The sequence below is a fragment of the Microchirus variegatus genome (assembly GCF_963457635.1).
Source record: "Microchirus variegatus genome assembly, chromosome: 1".
In the NCBI taxonomy this organism is placed as follows: domain Eukaryota; kingdom Metazoa; phylum Chordata; class Actinopteri; order Pleuronectiformes; family Soleidae; genus Microchirus; species Microchirus variegatus.
Window position 1 is genome coordinate 3821797 of NC_139802.1, and position 18444 is coordinate 3840240.

Here is an 18444-nt window from a genome sequence, read left to right on the forward strand (position 1 = left end):
GTTTCACACACTTTTTTCTCTGGGGCTCCACCTGCAGACATTTTTTACTTATTGCGCGACAAATATGCGGCGCGTCTGGAGTGAACACAGTTAAAAAAATGTCCCTTTCTTCCGTCTCGACCTCACCTCGCTTTGTTTTTTTCACCCCAACCTGTCTTGGCAGATGCTGCAGCGGAGTCTGGACGCCGATTGGCCGCCGTGTCGTTGCGATTTTCTTTTAGCAAAGGTTGAAAAATTTCAACATGAGCATCAGACATGATTTGCGCGATAGATCGGCCCGGATGACTCGAGTAACGTGCCCGTGCATTGACTTTGTACGTCGACTTGTTGTCCGACAAATTTGCCGCGTGCGTCCGACGTGAACGCAGTAAAAATTGTCTCTTTCTTCCGTCTCGACCTCACCTCGCTTTGTCCTTTCACCACAACCTGTCTAGGCAGCAGATGGTGCAGCGGAGTCTGGACGCCGATTGGCTGCCGTGTCGTTGTTTTTTTGTTGTTTTTTTTCGCAAAAGTTGAAAAATTTCAACTTGAGAATCAGACGTAATTTGTGCGATAGATTGCACCGCTAGGCCCGGATGACGCAAGTAACGCGCGTTACTGACACTTTATGGTTCTGCACCCAGTGGTTCTTTATAGATGTCATTCATGAAGTGGAAATGCTGGTCCTCAATTTGTCAGCACTTTGACCCGGTCCTCAGTATGCAGCAAGTACAAGAGTGTGTGTGTGTGTGTGTAAGGACAAGCCATTTAGATGACTTTTCAAATACCTTGTCGAACAGCAGAGACATTCCCAAATCAACACAGCCAAATCCCACCAAAGGGCATTTACAGATAAAAAAAACGTCAGTTTTACAAATTATACTCCTGTCGGGAGCTCAATTACGTTGCATACAGAGAACACGCCATTTATTTCGCTCACCATTCAGCAGTTTTGCCTCGTTCGTGAAACATAACGACATGTTCATTCATACCACACAGGCCTACGCACCCTCTTGGTGAGTTGCGTGTCCATCATGAAGTTGTGTACGTGTTTCTCAGCCTTGGTCAGCTCCAGCTTCCTGGCTACCACGGCAACCACCAGAGCCGTGCAGCCTGCGCCCTGAGAGAGGGAGGAGCAGAAAACAGAGCACTGAGTCAGTCTGTACAGAGGAGGAATCGGCAAATCGGCGGCTTTTGGCTGGGGAATTAGCCCAGATGATTGAACGGACCAAGGACAAATAGAAAGAAAGAAGGGAGAAGTGAAAAGGAGAGAGGAGAGAGGAGAGGATTAGGAGGGATAGCTCTGTTCCAGATCCACATTTCCTCATGTTGAAATGCAAGCCAAGTCTATTTTCACTTGCAATCCATCTGGTGTGAGATCCTCTCTATATCACCACTACAGCTGAAAGATATGCCCCTTTTATAGATGGGAGAAAAAAAAACACCCGAGATTGACACAACCTAATTTCATTTAATTAGATGCTGTCAATCTGAAGTACGTGGTGTCAATCTTGCGCCGTCGACCGTGGTTCAAGGTTTGCAGGAAGTCGGTCTAAAGCGTTAGGGCTGCTTTGTATGTTTTTCCAGCTTGACCCACATGAAACATATGGCAAAGTCATTTGGGAGAGAGTGACAGCAGTCTCTCATCCAGGAAGACATGCTTGAGAGGAGAAGAGAAGGAAGGAGCATGGTGGGGGGAGACAGACTTAATTAACTTTCAGATTAGACGCTATTTTTCAATGGGCTGTTGAGTGCTAACTGGTTCTCCTGATGGGTGCAGGAAAAAAAGGGAGAAGGGAAGGAAAAGATAAAGAGAGCAAAGAGCTCGGAGTAAATACAAATGGGGAAGGCAGGAAACGTGAAGGGAGGGATGAATGCAGGAGGAGAGGGTGTGTGCGTGTGTGTGTGTGTGCGTGTGTGTGTGCAGGGAGTAGGACGAGAAAGCGAGAGAGCGAAGAAGAAGGCCGTGTTAATGAGGTCACATATCTGATAAGTAATGAATTAAGATTAAGGGCGTTTAATGAAAACGTACGAGTGCTGTTTGTGAGTTTGTGCAACTCACAGTGGGAGAGAGAGAGAGAGAGCGAGAGAGAGAGAGAGTGCGAGTGAGAATAAAGGAGAGAATGGTAGTGAGATAGAGGGAGAGCTTTTTTCGAAGCATGAAGGGAGGGACGAATAGTCGGGTCTTCATCGCGCACACTGCTAAGAGATAAAAGACAGGTTTGCCAGAAATAACTTTGGCTGGGTTCAGTAAAAAATGTAACGCACAAACGGGCATTAGTCTATACACGTCTATACACTCATCTACTCTATTTGTGTTTATTCAACAACTACGATGAATAAAATATGACGAAAACTGACGGGGGGGGGAAAGCCTCAGAGTACGTTCGTACGCGTCTGTGCTCTGGGCGAAAAAGATCCCTCTCGGCGCGTCGAACTGTTCCCAGTTGTGTTTGTGCGCACGTGTCTGCGAGCGTGTTGGAAATTGTCCTTCTCGGTCAAAAACAGCGGGGGTGCTGATTGGTTTGTCGAGGCAGGCTTTGTGCATGCGCCGGCGTGTGTGTGTGTGTAAGAGAGAGCGAGCGTTTGTTTGTGTGCACGCCTGCATCCATTCGATTCCAGCAGGCTTCCCTGTGCAATCTCCACAGAGTGACACGGCTGATGATGGCTGCGCTGTTGTGATTTGTTTCATATGCCTGGGTGTTTCCCCCTCGCTCCCTCCACTACAGCACAGCCGTCTACTGAGCTGTCAGAGAAATGGGGGAATCACCGATCTCTGCCTCTGTGTAATTCACACTCTCCAGGTAACAATTACTATCTATTACTCATCTTCATGAGGGGGGGTGAAAAAAAAAAGAAAAACTCAAGTTTAAAATGGTTCTTTCTCATCCTTCTCTCTCCCCTCTGACGACTGAGTGTCAGGAAGCTGAAGACATAATAATAAACGCTCATTTGTATGGTGACACTTTGTCTTTATGCCACGTTTAGCATGTATAGCGTATACGCTCGTAAGTATATACGATCAGCATAACAATACACAGACATGATAATATTTGGAATGCTTATTTTGATGTATTTTTGGTAGATGGAATCCATTCAAATGTACCAAAAATATTTCATTTTGTTCCCCTTATCATGACTTAAAGGTACCATAGGTAAGAATGTGGCCAAAAACGGTTACTACATTCAAATTCAAAATACCGAGTTTCTTTTAGGTTTCGTTTTCTGACGTAACTGGCAATCCGTGGTTTCTCGGCAGCTCAGACTCTACTGACTGCAATGATTGGTAGACGGCGGTAGGTGGCGCCACATGCCAAAACCTGATTCCAAAACATAAACATGATTTGCAGTCTGCAAAATATTTTTTTTTAATGCAAATATTTTGTCTGTACTGTTGTTGTTGGTGAGTTCAGTTTGTTATATGAACATTATTCCTGAGTCTCTGTGACATATTAGGAGGATTTTATGACCAGTTGATTTAGATTTTTTACATAATGCACTATAAGTGCTAACTTTGGGTCTGCTTATTAATGTATAGCATTTGTCAACAATTATACTCTCTCATACTGAAAATATTTTTTTTCATATTATTATTAACACACGTTTGTTTGTAAGTGTGTTTGTACAATTACCTTATTTTGTTCTATAAACCACATATTGCTTATTAAGTAAAACTTAAGAATCAACACTGCTAACAATGCATGGTTGGATATATCATGAAAAACACATACATCAATCGTGCAAACAAATAGTTCGTGAAGCGCACTGTGCATCATCTGATATGTGCCCTAATTTGGAAATCAGTCATCTTTTGCTTTATGTAAGTACAAACGTTTTGCTGTAGTCTACTCCACCACCATCCGCCTACGCACACACACACACACACACACATGAAAGCGCACACACACACACATCTATGCACACTTACACCTTGCACACCCCCAAGTAGCCTCGGGGCAGTCGTATATTCCAACAATATTGGCCTTCATGTGTTGTCATAGTAACAAGGGCGAGAATTTCTCCTATAGAGACTCATTACAATAATTTTCAACCTAGAAAAAAAAAAAAAAAAAAAAAAAAACTACATCCTGTTTCCTGCCCCCCGACCCGTCACTCGTCACCCCTGCTCCCCACTTTTAAAGAAATCTTCTATTAACTTCACTTCCAGGAAACATGCTGCTGCGCCTGCTCCCCCTTTTCACCTGCATCCTCACTCCCTTTATCTCCGATTATCAACGAAAATAAACCACTCGTGAACACTCTGACGAGTGTGTGTGTGTGTGTGTGTGTGTGTGTGTGTGTGTGTGTGTGACAGGGGAGGAGAGTGTGTGTGGGAGTCATACTAAGAGTGTGTGTCAAGTTCTGTGTCAGTGTTGTGTGGAGGATGCAGTCTGTAGCAGCGGGCTCGGGACAACCCGCGTATCCACCCCCTGTTTTGTTCCTTTATGTGTGTGTGAGTGTGTTAACATTACAGTAAGTGTTCTCACTCTCACACACTAAACACTAAAGCACCGATTGGATGATTCACTTAGCGACTGGACATTTGTGTACGTCTTTGTTAAAGTGTGTGTTTGTTCGGTTAGGGAAAAAAGTGCGCTGACAAATGCAGACATAGTGATTATATAGGAATACACAGAGGTTTTTTTAGTTTAGTTTAGGGTTTAGGTAACTACAGGGAGAGATATCATTTTTTAAATGCACAATAGACACAACCATCGGAGCTAAATTAACAGAAAAATTACATTCTGAATTTGAGGGTCATGTTAATGGATCTCTAAAGGCCATGGTTATACTGCTGAGCACATGCCTCATGCGCCTAGGTGTGCGTCGCATATCGCAGACCCTGGTATACTCTCATGTCAGGGAACTGTAGTATCTCACGTCATCATCAGGTGGCAGTACAAGTCTGGACGCATGTAACAGGACGTATTCCTACTAAAGAAGAAGAGAACAACGCTACAGCTTCCCTGATACGTCTGGTTTGAGCGGCTCACAGCTGAAAGGTCCCTTGGGCAGGGGAGTCAGCTGGTTCCTGGGTTGCCAGGTTAAGGCTAATTAAGGAAATTAAGGAAAATGTTTTTTCTACTTGGTGAGTGGGGCTTATACTCTACGGAGCCCCCAAAGTTACATGAGGAAAAAAAAAAAAATATGACGAATTTTTTTTTAAATCTCAAGTTTCCCAAAAAAATATGAACAAAATTTTTTTATTTTTTTTTAAATAAAAAATGTTTTCATCATGTTTTGGAAACTCGAGATCTCAAGTTTCCAAAAAAAGTTGACATTTTTTTTTTTTCATAATTTTTTGGAAACTCGAGACCTAAAAGTTTCAAAGTCGAGATCTCGAGTTTCTTGTGACTGCCAACTGGTTAAACATTTTCAATTGCACCATGTTCAGGGCTTCTTTGGTTCAGCACTGTGGACAGCAGTTTTTTTTTTAAACATTTTTTTTTTTTTAAACATTTTTTGGAAACTCGAGATTTCGACTTTGAAACTCGAGATTTCAAGTTTCCAAAAATTATGAAAAATATATTTTTTTCCAAAAAAATGCAAAAAAAATGCAATTTTTTTTTTTCATTCTTTTGGTAAACTCGAGATCTCGGCTTTGAAACTCGAGATTTCCCTCATGTCACTTCGGGGGCTCCGTAATACTCCACCTATTGAAATTCAGTTCGCACACGCGCTGTCCACGCGCTCTTTGCAATTCCAAAATCGCGTTGCAGGTTCATGACGCATTTCACATCAGGAAGTATACCTGGGCCTTAATTAACTCTCGTGATTTTTCTTGAACCTTAAACAGCAACTATTAAAGGTTCCAGTTTGTCAGAATTAATGACATCTAATGGTGAAACTGCAGATTGCAACAAACAAAAAACTTCTCTGCTCACCCTGAAACACATGTTCTGGCTTTTTGTCTGTTCTGGCATAATGTAGAAACATAGAGGTTTAAGATGGCAGCGTCTTTAAAGCACGGCCCTTGCCTAAAGCACATAGCTAACGCCGTGTTTCCATCATGGCACAGTTTGGTATAGTACAGTAAGGTACAGTTTGGAACAGTAAAGCCCTGGGTCAGGCTTGTGTTTCGACTAAGATCGGTACCTTTACTTGGTAGATTGTGACGTTGTACCTGTGCAAAAATGGAATGGTTGGAGCCTGTTATTTTGGTCTTATTCCTAATGGAAACGGCAAAAAATACGTACCATTCCGTACTGAACCAAACCACTGAGTGGAAACACGGCTTAATTCTAATGCTACGAAAATGGCATGCTTTTTTTTTTTCATTTTTAGAGCAATTATACACTTATACACACATACTTATGGATATTAAATTCAACTCCTGCCAAAAAAAAACCCTCTTAAATGTTGCACACTGGACCTCTAATTGGTTTTTAATGATGTCAAGACGGTTGCCACTTTATTTCAGGGACACCTTTGCTGAACACTCAAGGGTGTACTAGACATGTAAGTGTGTAAATGGAGCATGGATGTCTGCAGCAGTGATAATAATACTGACAATAAAAAACGCTGCTCAGCAATTACATGGTCAAGAATTAACAATTTCATGATACGAGTCAAACCGTTTGGAAGCTTTGCTTGTTGAATTTATATATCATAATTATAGCATGTTAGTGGACTGATCTGAGTACTGTTTAAAGATGATTTCATCTATGTGAGTGCCATTTCTCTTTTGTATGAAAAACAAGCAAAAAACATTTCCTTGACTTCAATCAAAGTAGAATTACTCAAAGATTGACCAATGGCTGCCTTAGCTTTTAAAAAGGCAACATAAAAAAAAGATAAGAAATAATAATAATAGACTACTTACTCTCATTTGACAAACATGACTTGGTGTGCTTAATGCAATGCACAAGTCTGCAATTGAAGAAATAATGAATTGTTATGTAATTTAGTAATTTCAGGTGAGCACCCACTCTGCAGTGATTTTCACTTTCTAGCTTTACACTCGTCTTCTATTACTCACTGTTCTCTCTCCCCCTGCAACATAAAACATGTGGAACACTGTGTCCTGTGACCAAAGCGTTCCCAGGTAACATTCTATTTTGTCTTTCATCAGCTGCCGTACTTATTAGCACACCTTATTTGATATTTCCCTTGCATTTAAAAAGAGACTAACTCCCTTAAATGTGCCATATATAAGACTGTGGCCAAAAACGGTTACTACATTCAAATTCAAAATACCGAGGTATTTTAGGTTTCGTTTTCTCACATAACTGGCAACCCGTGGTTGCTCTGCAGCTGAGATTCTACTGACTGCAATGATTGGTAGACAGCGGTAGGTGGCGCCACATGCCAAAACATGATTTCAAAACATAAACATGATTTGCAGTCTGCAAAAAAAAAAAAATGTATGCAAATATTTTGTCTGTACTGTTGTTGTTGGTGAGTTCAGTTTGTTATATGCACATTATTCCTGAGTCTCTGTGATTTTATGGCCAGTTGCTTTAGATTTACCTTTAAATAATTCCAAATAGTGTGTGTAAGTGGCAGCATGGAACACAATGAGGGGTGTCTGCATTCACATCAGTAGATTTTTTTTTTGGCCCCCAAAAAGAGGCAAGAAATGAAGGAGAAGACACTTCACTAAAGAAGAAAATAATAAAAACTGAACGCAAAAAAAAGAATTTGGAGGACGGAGGAACACCTGCGAAGTGAAGCAAACAGAGTAGCAGTTGGTAGCTTAAACACTGATACTAACAGATGGAGGGGAGATAGAAATAAACACATGGCCTCAGGGAAGAAGACACGGACGCAGAGGAAGAAAGAGATGGATGGATGTATAGAAAAAGAGAGAGATGAGAGAGCGGTCCAGAAGGAAAGTGACTGACAGACAGAGAGAGATAAATTGAGAGTGGGAGGACATGGCACACTGAAAGGAGGGACCTTCATTATGCAATAAGGGCAGACACACACACACACACACACACACACACACACACACACATGCACACAAAACACAGACACACAGATGCAGGTTAATTCAGAGAGGATTGCCCAAATTACGCAAATGGCGGCATGCTCGCTAATCTGCTGACCTTTGAATGACGCCAGGACGGCTGCAAAAGGGGAGGGAGAGTGACACGGCGAGATGGACAGAGAGGACAGAGGGGGAGGAAAATCTACTTACCATGATTCCTGTGAGGAGACAGACTCCTCTGCCACAGTAGGTGTGAGGGACCATGTCTCCGTAACCGATGGACAGGAAGGTGATGGAGATGAGCCACATGGCTCCCAGGAAGTTACTGGTCACGTCCTGAGCATCATGATACCTAAAAACAAAAGACCAAAGGTTCAGAGGCTGCAGGTAGTCAACTTTATACATATAAACCCTGCCTTTCATTTCTGCAAAATGTGCAGAGCACGTGCCTCCAACACGTGCCCTGCACATTTTACCTGACACGGAACATAATCATGCAACTGCAGCTCATCCTTTTATCATTTCTAGCCCTGCACACCAAAATGGTTACCGTAGTAACTGAGCCTGGTGAAAGATCGGAAAAACAAAGTTTTCACCAAAAGTATTTGGCAGAAATGAAAATGTGTGTGTTTTTCCCTTTCCTTAGTTTGTCTGTGTCATGCCAGACGTTTTTTTCAGCAGCTGTGCAGCGATGCGTTCAAAGCTTCACACCCAACTGATATCGAAGACAGTTAAAAGCAATACTATACAATTATTATAAAAGTCCCTTTAAGTGAAGTTATGTAACTCAAACTCTCTAATGACCGGCCTTTACCATCCGGCTCTTTTCTCCAGTTTGAGCCACATTGTCCTGTTGACTAGTGCAGTAAATGTGAGGCCACTTTACGGCAGTCTGCTTTTCTTAATGCTCCGTTTCCTGGTGCTACGGGGATTCACATTGGCTTCAGCTCTCAAGCCGCGTGGAGTTGGAATCTCATTTGTTGCCTATTCGAAGGACATTTGGAGGAACAGTTCTGCTCTGCCACCATCACTAATCCCCTTAGGTGTTTGTGTTCGAGTTATAAATACTGAAGGAGGTAAGGAGCAAGTAAAATGAAGTTTTTAACAAACTATGATTTGCTGTACACCACATACAATTACACAACAGCCTAATAAAGCACCATTGATTTTAAGGTTTGTTGGCGAAAATTAAATAGAATAGGCATAGTTTATATTTGTATCATTTTTTAATCACTTAAAAATATAAATTCCATTTTCTGGTTCTTGTTCTTCACTCTTAGAAATAAGGGTTCCAAAAGCGTCCTTCTACAAGAGCTGAGGTTCTACCTGGAACCATTTGCTTCCGAATAAACCCTTTCCAGAAGAAAGGGGTTCTTGGGCTAGCTTTACACGATCTGAACACAAACCGCAGAAGTAGCGCTGCGTTCCCACTTTTTATTTTGGCGTTCAGACGAGCGTCTTTGGGTGGAACTCTGCATGCACACGGTGACGCAAAGGTGTGTGAAATTTGATGTAGTATGCATGCCAGGTGGCTAGGTGGCACTGTGAAACTGCCTTCTACTTCTCTTTAGTAACGCAAAGTAGCCCACAGTCGAAAAACCAAAACATTAACTCGGCTTAATTTTCCTGAAATGACTCCTGGACAGGTATCAGAGCAGCTAAGGCAACTTGAATGTCCGACTGATGGATATAATCCGACATGTTTGCCGTCGCCGTCTAAACGAAAGGCACATCTGATAAAACATTTTGTCTGTTTCACGCGGGAGCGTTGTCGTGTAAAGCCAGCCTTGGTAACGCTAATGGTTCCAGTAAGAACCATTTTGATCCAGAGAAACCCTTTTAAACCCCTTTCCTGAATAAAGGGTTTTTAAAAGGGTTCTTGGTGGAACCCTCCAAAAGAGTTCCGGGTGGAACCTTTATAAAATGGTTCTACCTGGAGCCAAAAAGTCCATATACATACAGAAATGAATGAATGAATTATATATTTTCTGGTATGTGAAGGCCACAAACGGAGGTCTCAAAATTAGATGGCACTAATTCTTACACACGTTTAATTCAGCACAACAGACACGCACCACAAACACACACGCAAATGGACCAACTTTGTTACTGACCTCTCACACACTCGCACGGTCCAGGCAGCGATGATCCACAGAGAGATGCTGAAGACCAGCAGCACCGTCCCAGGGCAGATAGTCATGAGGGTTTTCATTACAAACCGCGTGTTGAAATGCACCTAAAATGCATGGACGCACACAAACATACTCACAATTAGTAAAAAAACCAGAGGTGAAAAATAACATCGTAAAAGACATTTGAGTCAGTCAGTCATTATTGTATTGCATTTATGTATTTACTCATCAGAGTAGCTTTGAGCTGGACTCTGCAGTCATGTGAATCAAGTTCCGGGCTCATCCTCTGACCCGGGTCAACCTGGACAATGTCTCTGAGTAATTGGCCTCATTTTAGTGCAGTTTTTTCTTTTTAAATATGTGGCTCATTTGTCAATAAGAGGCAGACCCTCATGTCAGGAAAATAGATCATCAGAGAACAACAATTCTTGCCCTGGAAGGGTAAAGTAGCTGATAAATATGCCGTCACGTTGGAGCTGCACGTCGACGGCGACTTCACCTCTTCTGTCTGTGACTGCAGCCTGAGGGTCAGCATCGTTGCCACGGCAGATACGCTCTCAAACTGCTAAATCACTCATTTGGAATTGACTTCATCTCTTCCACCGTTCTCCTCTCCCCTCTACTTCCTCGTAAGACCGCGTCGTTCCGACATGCCGCAAAAACACCCGCTTCCTGATTTGAGAGTAATGTTTTTAGTTTAAACTCATTAGGGAAACTGGCACCAATCATTTATTACATGCTCCGTGCACGTTTCCCCCGCGCTCGCATAGCAATCTCGTTCTCGTACTTTATTTTTATGCCCCATTTGAGCCGTATGCAATATCTTGTTCCCATTTCACGCCCCCGTCTCATATTGTTTTATGAAACCATAGCTTACATCTAAGTCTCTATTGACAATTATTGCAAAAGAAGAAAAATGGGATTCGGAGTGGTAGATAAAGAGGAACAGGGTGTCTGCAAGGACGTAAAGGAAGGACTTGAGACCGAAGCCGGGGGAACAGCGTGGACACAGTTTTAATTCAGAAGAGAGAGCTCTTGACCTGAATACATCGACAACTCAGTCGCCTATTTCCAGTGAAATGTCTGACAACCACGTTTGGAATGCATCGTGCACAGACACATACCTGCAAGCAAAAAAAAAAACACAATCTAACCTTATTTAGGGCACCTATACTCCTGGAGGAGGCATCGGTGAAGAGTTTACTGTGCAGGAGCATGACTCTGGCGATGAGGTAGAGGCGCAGGAACATGGGCACACTCAGCACCATGTCCAGGTCGGCCTCGGCCTGCGACGGTGCGTACGAGAAGGCCAGCCGCGCCCGCCACTGAAACTTGAAGTCCCCCGGCACCGGATGCACCGCAGACACCAGCAGCTCCAACGCAATCAGCAGGACCCTCTCCATCGTCATGGCGATGCGCCAGTCGTCGGCTCCGTTGTCGATGACAAACAGCTGCAGGGACAGGAAGGACACGAGGAGAATTATAAAAGTGGCGAGGAGTTGTTTTTAATGCAACTGTTCATTGTGATCCTCGGCCGGCACAGTCCACTCATCGGTACAGTCGACCGATCGGATGATTAAAGGAACCAGAGGCAATTTGAAGTAAATGTTGTTTTCTTGAGATTGTGAAACAACATCCATCTAATCAGTAATCCATTCAGTCTTCAGTCAGGGATTCGGCTCATATTCATCTAAAGTCTCAAATTAAACCAAAGATGCCAAGTCATCGGAAGCTGCTGCTCTTTAGTAAAAACACCTTCCTGTTTATCACAATCATAACAATATTCAAATGACAATAAGGGCATTTCTACCAGTCTAAGGACCACAGAACCACTGAATGATATGACTTAATCTGCAGTTTCTGCCTCTGCGCATGGGGACATTTTTGTGTCCGTAATTGCTGCGGTTACTCTTTATATTAACATCAAAGCCTAGTTGTTAAAAGCAAGTGGTAAGAATCGGGTTTCATTAAAAGGAATAAAGATGGCTCACCGGGGGGAAAGGACACCATGAAATATAAATGTTTCTAGCATTGAGAGCTCCAGTTTAAACGTGCCTGTGAAGCGATGTAAAATATCCTCCGACTCTGTCGCCCCCCACAGGAAAATGTCTTACGAACCACTTTGCCAAATTTGAATGATTAAAGAAGGTGCTAAGTGTTCAAAACTAAGGTTTCAAGTCATGCAAAATTCAGCAACATTTTATGCTCTTGAAACGATGTGGACGAATACAGACACAGACACAGACACAGACACAGACACAGACACAGACACGCTTCAGTGGGGACCAAAGCAGGCGAACGTCTCTGTGTCTGTCAGTGTTTGCACAGAACGTAAACACTCCGGTATCAAACTGCCTGTTCATGCAGAAGTGACACTTTCAACCATTTTGGTCACAGTCCTGTCCTCTATTTGCCTCTTTGTCTATCAGCGGTGCCTGCAGCTTCACAGCAGGACTCTGGGGTTTATTACCTTTCAAAGGTAAGACACATTTTTGGGACGAAGAAATCCCAGGTAGCAAGAAAAACAAAAAAGGATGGAGTGTAGGAGCAGGTGCAGTTACTCACGAGCGAACAGGTGAAGTGCTGATAAAGCTGAAGGGTTTGAGGAAGAGCTATGTTTACTATGGCTGCAGTGTGTCATTGAACCATATTTTTAGACACGGAAGACAGAAGAGAAACAGTTTTCAGTCTTTACTCCACAGTTGTCATTTTTTTGTGAAGCAGTGGTCTTTAAGAATCATTTTACTAGTACTTGAACAAATGATTCACTTTGGGAACAAGTTACAAACTTAACGGTAGAGTAACTCACAATATGATACACGATCCACGATACCAATAATATCACGATACACTGATTTTGTGATATGGTGATTTAGGGTGAACTCAAAAATGCGCTGTCCCGGTTCTCAGAAAAATTAAGTTGAGGGGCAAGTTTAAGGGCTGTATCGCCCTCAATATTGAGATTTTCCGAGACTACCCAGAATGCATTGCTCGTTTTCACATAACAAAGATGGCGCTGAAAGCAGCGAAACGAGTACGCTACAAATTAAGCATTTTCTTTGTTAATAGAGATATAAAAATGATGAAAACCATTGTATTATCTTAGTTTAGGCCCATATTATGGATTACTGACGTCATTGTTGCGTAACATTTATTTTTATTTTACGATCTTTTGTCAATAGCCGGCCGGTGCGGACACGCGATGGTTTGCTATGGTTTACTTTTCAATAAGTCGTGGTGTGTGGTAACTGTCAGCTGAATATGTCCGTGGTTGTGGTATTTGTTTGAGTATCATCTTATAACTAACTGACAACCTAATAACTTGACTGACAAACGGATCGTAATAAATAATCCTGACGTAAATGTGTTCTTCTTCTTCTTCTTCTTCTTTTTTTGGAGTTGACAGACTGGACGCAGCTTTCGCGCTATTCTGCCCCCTACAGTCTGAAGATGTCTCTGCATTTAAGGGGTGTCCCATTTCTAAGTGACAAAATAACCCTCAACACTTGGTTTTGAGGACCAGTTAAGATTAAGGGTTGAGCTTGAGGGTTAAGATTGAGGGTTAAGATAGGAATTGGAATTGGCCGTTAAAGTGATAAATCACGATATCGGTCTAACCGAAGAAAACAAAAGGTCAGTGAAAAGTTAAAAGTGCAGTAATTCTCTAATTATTCACAACATAGAGAATATATATAAAGTCTATGTATTAAACGTGGATGGAGCATCTCTTAACGTAGCTTTCCGCACTATTATCCCGCTGTTAACTCACTCTTCTTCAGCCAGGTAACTTCCACCCAAGTTTCCCCTAATTCATTCGAGCAGCGCCACCACAAGGAGACATCAGGTAGCGACGCCCCAGTGAATGAAACTTGCTGACTGTTTACTGTAGAGCGCCCCCTATCAATGATCATATTGCACAAGTAGGCCTGTCGCGATATTCAATAAATCAATTAATCGCACGATAATTAAAAATATCGCGATCATTTTTCTGGCCGCGATAAATGCCATTTGCATGTGTTTTTGTTTTCCCCGTCTCTCTCGGGTCCTAAAGTGTGTGAAATTTGATGTAGTACACCAGGAGCGCGCGCACTCGCTGAAACTTCCTTCTACTTCTCTCTAGTAGCGCCGAGTAGTAGCCCACAGTCGAAAACCAAAACATTGACTCGGCGTAATTGCTGAAATGACTCCTGGACAGGTATCAGAGCAGCTAAGTCAGCGTACAGGAGGATAGCCAGCGTGACGACGCTGAAGTTGGCACCACATTCGTCCCCGGTCCTCTTAAGAGAACCTGAGGCGAATGCGGTGCCAACTTCAGCGTCGAATGTGGTGCCAACTTCAGCGTCGTGCCAGCGTGAGCAGCTCAGAAAACACTTTAGCGTTTTCAACCCTTTAGACGGGAACGCGACAGCGGATCGTTTTTAACATTTCCACTCTGGAGGGTGGGTTAATTTTTTTGCGTTTTTAAGCCCCAAAAAGGCCGTCGCCGTCTAAACGAAAGGCACATCTGATAAAATATTTTGTCAGTTTCACCCGGGAGCGTTGCCGTGTAAAGCCAGAGTAACGATGAGTGTCAGTCACTAGTCAGTCGCATGGTGTGTGTGGAGGCGGGACTCCTGGCGTAGCCTACCACAGCAGAGTGCAGCTAACCCATTTTATTTATTGCTTTTGCTTGTTTGTTAATTTATTGTGTTCTAGTGTTAAATATTCTTTAAAAAATAAAAGTTAATTTCTCTTTGAAAAGGTGTATCTGCATTATTATACCATTATCATTGTATTAGATGAAAGTTATCTCAGAACAACAATATTATCGATTATCGCAATCATTTCTGAGACAATTTATCGTCCGCCAAAATTTGTTATCGTGACAGGCCTATGCACAAGGAAGGACGACAAATAGAAACGTTGACCCACTCCTAAACAACAGCGTGTATTCCCTCCATTCTAATGTCTCAAACGTGGACACGGACGACCTTAATAGGGGATTTTTTGCAGTGGACAGAAAAGAAGCTCATAACAGAGATGATGAAGAAAAGGCCAGGGCTCAGAGAGAAAAATGAGGAACTCCCCTGCTAAAAGTCAGACAAGTTTGTCATACGCTGTACTGCCTCGAGTAACAGCCGGCGCGAGCGGTTGCTCTTTACCACATGATTCATCTCGAGGGGGCTTTCAGCCCACACAAACATTTATTTAGGAAGACAAAACACAGGGACAGGTAAGAGGTTGAATGTCAGAACAAAGCGCGTGGCGTCGCGTCCAAGCGGTTACTGTGAACCGAAGCTCTGTCACTTCTTCTTCTTCAGCCAACATCTACAAACACGGCCGGCTTAATTCTTCATTATCTGTATCCATGGCTCCGCGGCGTGGAGGACGCTGTCTTTGCTCTGCCGTTGTAACACATGTGTGCACGCATGTATTCAAGACACACACACGCACACACACACACACACACATATGAAGCCTACGCACATGTCTGAGTCATTGTGTTAGCTATCATCTGAACCAGGGGTCACACACTGGCTACAATCTCGAGTACTTTCTGTAAATGTGTGTGTGTGTGTGTACTGTATTTGTGTATGCCTGGGTGAGTTTGCGAGAGTGTGCAGACCCAGCCTCATCGCGGTGACTGTTGCCAAGGCGACGACATCAAAGAGCAGCCAAGCTTAATTAGGATCCCCAGCGAGCGAGAGAGAGAGAGAGCGAGAGAGAGAAAGAGAGAGAGAGAGAGGGAGAAGCAGCTTCAGACGAAGAAAGGAACAAGAAGGTGCAGGAAAAAGATGGAGAGGTGTGTGACGAGTGTAGGTGAAGGTGAAGAACGGGGAGGAAGTAAATGTTGTCTCACTCTCATTTTCTTTGCAGTGTGTGTGTGTGTGTGTGTGTGTCACTCTCACTTTGGCGTCAGTGATCTATTCGACAGGGATTTTCCTCCCAATCAAGGACACAAATCTGATTCCCACACAGCTAACGACTGAGAGTCAGGACTAATGATTAGAGTTAGGCATGTACACTTGTGGTTTAAGATTGGAAAAAAAAAAAAAATCTCCAGGGGATGAATGTAACAAATAAAGCAATGTATGCATATGCTTGTTTAAAGGTGCATTATGTAATACATCTAAAGCAACTGGCCATAAAATCCTCCTAATATGTCACAGAGACTCAGGAATAATGTTCATATAACAAACTGAACTCACCAACAACAACAGTACAGGCAAAATATTTGCATAAAAAAAAATCTTTTGCAGACTGCAAATCATGATTATGTTTTGAAATCATGTTTTGGCATGTGGCGCCACCTACCGCCGTCTGCCAATCATTGCAGTCAGTAGAGTCTCAGCTGCCGAGCAACCACGGGTTGCCAGTTACGTCAGAAAACGAAACCTAAAAGACCTCGGTATTTTGAATTTGAATGTAGCAACCGTTTTTGGCCACATTCTTACATATGGCACCTTTAAAGCTTTTTGTTATAATTCTGCTCCTGTGAACACAGATGATGCAACGTGAGCAAACTGGGCGCCGAGCAACCACGGGTTGCCAGTTATGTCTGAGCTAAAATGGAGAACGAAACGAAACGAAACGAAACCTAAAAGACCTCGGTATTTTGAATTTGAGGCTAGTAACCATTTTTGGCCACATTCTTACATATGGCGCCTTTAAGTTTGACATAATACGCCACTAAATGTCTCGTATACTCATTCACACACGCGTATATCGTTCTGTTTTGGGTTTTTTTTTTCACAGAGAGTTTGTGTGTCTGTGCTGCTCCGTCAGCCGTGACCGTCCCTCGTTCTCATCTCTGCTCCACCTCTCCGTTTTTCCTCCTCCTAACATCACTCACACTCCTTTCTCTTCTATCTGAATGACATATCTCCAAATCAAAATAGAGATGATCCAGTCTCTCTTGCCACTGGAGGAAATGAGCACCTCTCCCTTCCTCTTTGCCTCCGCCCGCCCGCCCGCCCTCCCTCGCCGCGCTGTCCTCCCTCACGCTCCCCCTGTCGGTCTTTTCCTGGCTAAATCGCCATGAGGAAGGGATAAATAATTAAATTCCATTAGGAAAGTAATCTGTCAATGGGAGTGAGTGAGCGCCACTGCCCCAACATGACCAGGACAGAGGGAGGGAGTTAGGAGGAGGAATCGTTGGTATAGAGGAAAAGTAGGTAGGGATTGTCAAGGTTTATAAGCATGTGTGTGTGTGTGTGTGACACACCCTGTCAACTCTATCACTAGAAACACCGGACAGGGAGGGAAGAGAACAGCAAAACTAAATAAAACTAGACATAAAGAACAAGCCCCAGAGGATAAATGACAAAAAAAAAACAAGTGTCTTCTGTGGGAGGGGGAAAAGAGAATGTGGACAGGACAGAAAGAGGGCAGTCGGAGAGAAAACACACACACACACACACACAGAGCAGGCCAGTGTGAGATAAGAAGGGAAAAAAGAGACAAATGTGTGAAAATGACAGGAGGAAAGACTGGCAAAGGTATTTTCACAAGGGAAGGTGTGAGTTCTGAAAGGATCCTCTCGACCTCCTTCTGTTCTTGGCACAATATGTAACCTGTTCAAGGAGTTTGCCACCCATCCATCCATCCACCCATCCACCCATCCATCCATCCATCCATCCACCAACTGCTCGTCAACCTCCTCCAGTCCCTGAGGCTGCTGTAGCTTTCGTAATCGCGTTAAGTCCCTTATTGCAGATGTCTCTCATCATGGAACCAGACACAGCGCTGGTCAGACTCCGACGGAGCAAACAAGCGAGAGGCTCTACGAAGAGGTAGAGACTGCCAAATACGTCGGCATTTCTCACGGGAGGGGGAAAAAAAAAGGCTAAATCTCAGTCTGGGATGCAGACACTCCTGATCACTGAAGGAGATGAAGACATAATGAACACTGAGCAGCGTGCACACACACACTTTACTTTGACACACACATAGTCACACCTGTGGGAATTGTCTGGGTGCTACAGCATGGAAATCTGTGGAACGAGGGAAATAAATAACTGGGGCAAGCCACACACACACACACACACACACACACACACACACAATTACACAGGGAGAAGAGAGCAACCCCAGCACAGACGAGACAGAAAAGAGAAGGAGAGGGTGTCAACTAAGTGCAAAGGAAGTGTTGGAAAGAGCGAGCGATGAGGAGAGATTTGTGGTTGTGGTGTCTGCATGAGAGATGTTTGTCTTCTTTGCCACTCGAAAGTCTAAAAAAAGCAACTGCTGTAAAAGAAACGGGGGATTCCACCTGTGGCGTCTTACGACGAGGAATTCCCTTCGTTTGAAATGAAGGGAACATTTTTATTAAAAATGGCAACGTGTGAGCGAGACACAATATAACGTTCACATTTGTTGGAAATAAATTGGTCCAAACGGTTATTTTTGCCCCCTACAGCA

At 43.3% G+C, this 18444-nt stretch overlaps 1 protein-coding gene across 1 annotated transcript in view; it reads right to left on the bottom strand.

Moving 5' to 3' along the window:
* The window catches only part of kcnn3 (potassium intermediate/small conductance calcium-activated channel, subfamily N, member 3), a gene marked incomplete at both ends in the record, with an annotated part of 63684 nt that overhangs the window by 14143 nt on the left and 31097 nt on the right, over positions 1–18444 (bottom strand). The window contains 4 exons of the mRNA XM_083910643.1: positions 989–1099; positions 8123–8264; positions 10027–10148; positions 11199–11495. Coding sequence (XP_083766769.1) covers positions 989–1099; positions 8123–8264; positions 10027–10148; positions 11199–11495 — 672 coding nt within the window. The remainder of the gene's footprint in view (positions 1–988; positions 1100–8122; positions 8265–10026; positions 10149–11198; positions 11496–18444) is intronic.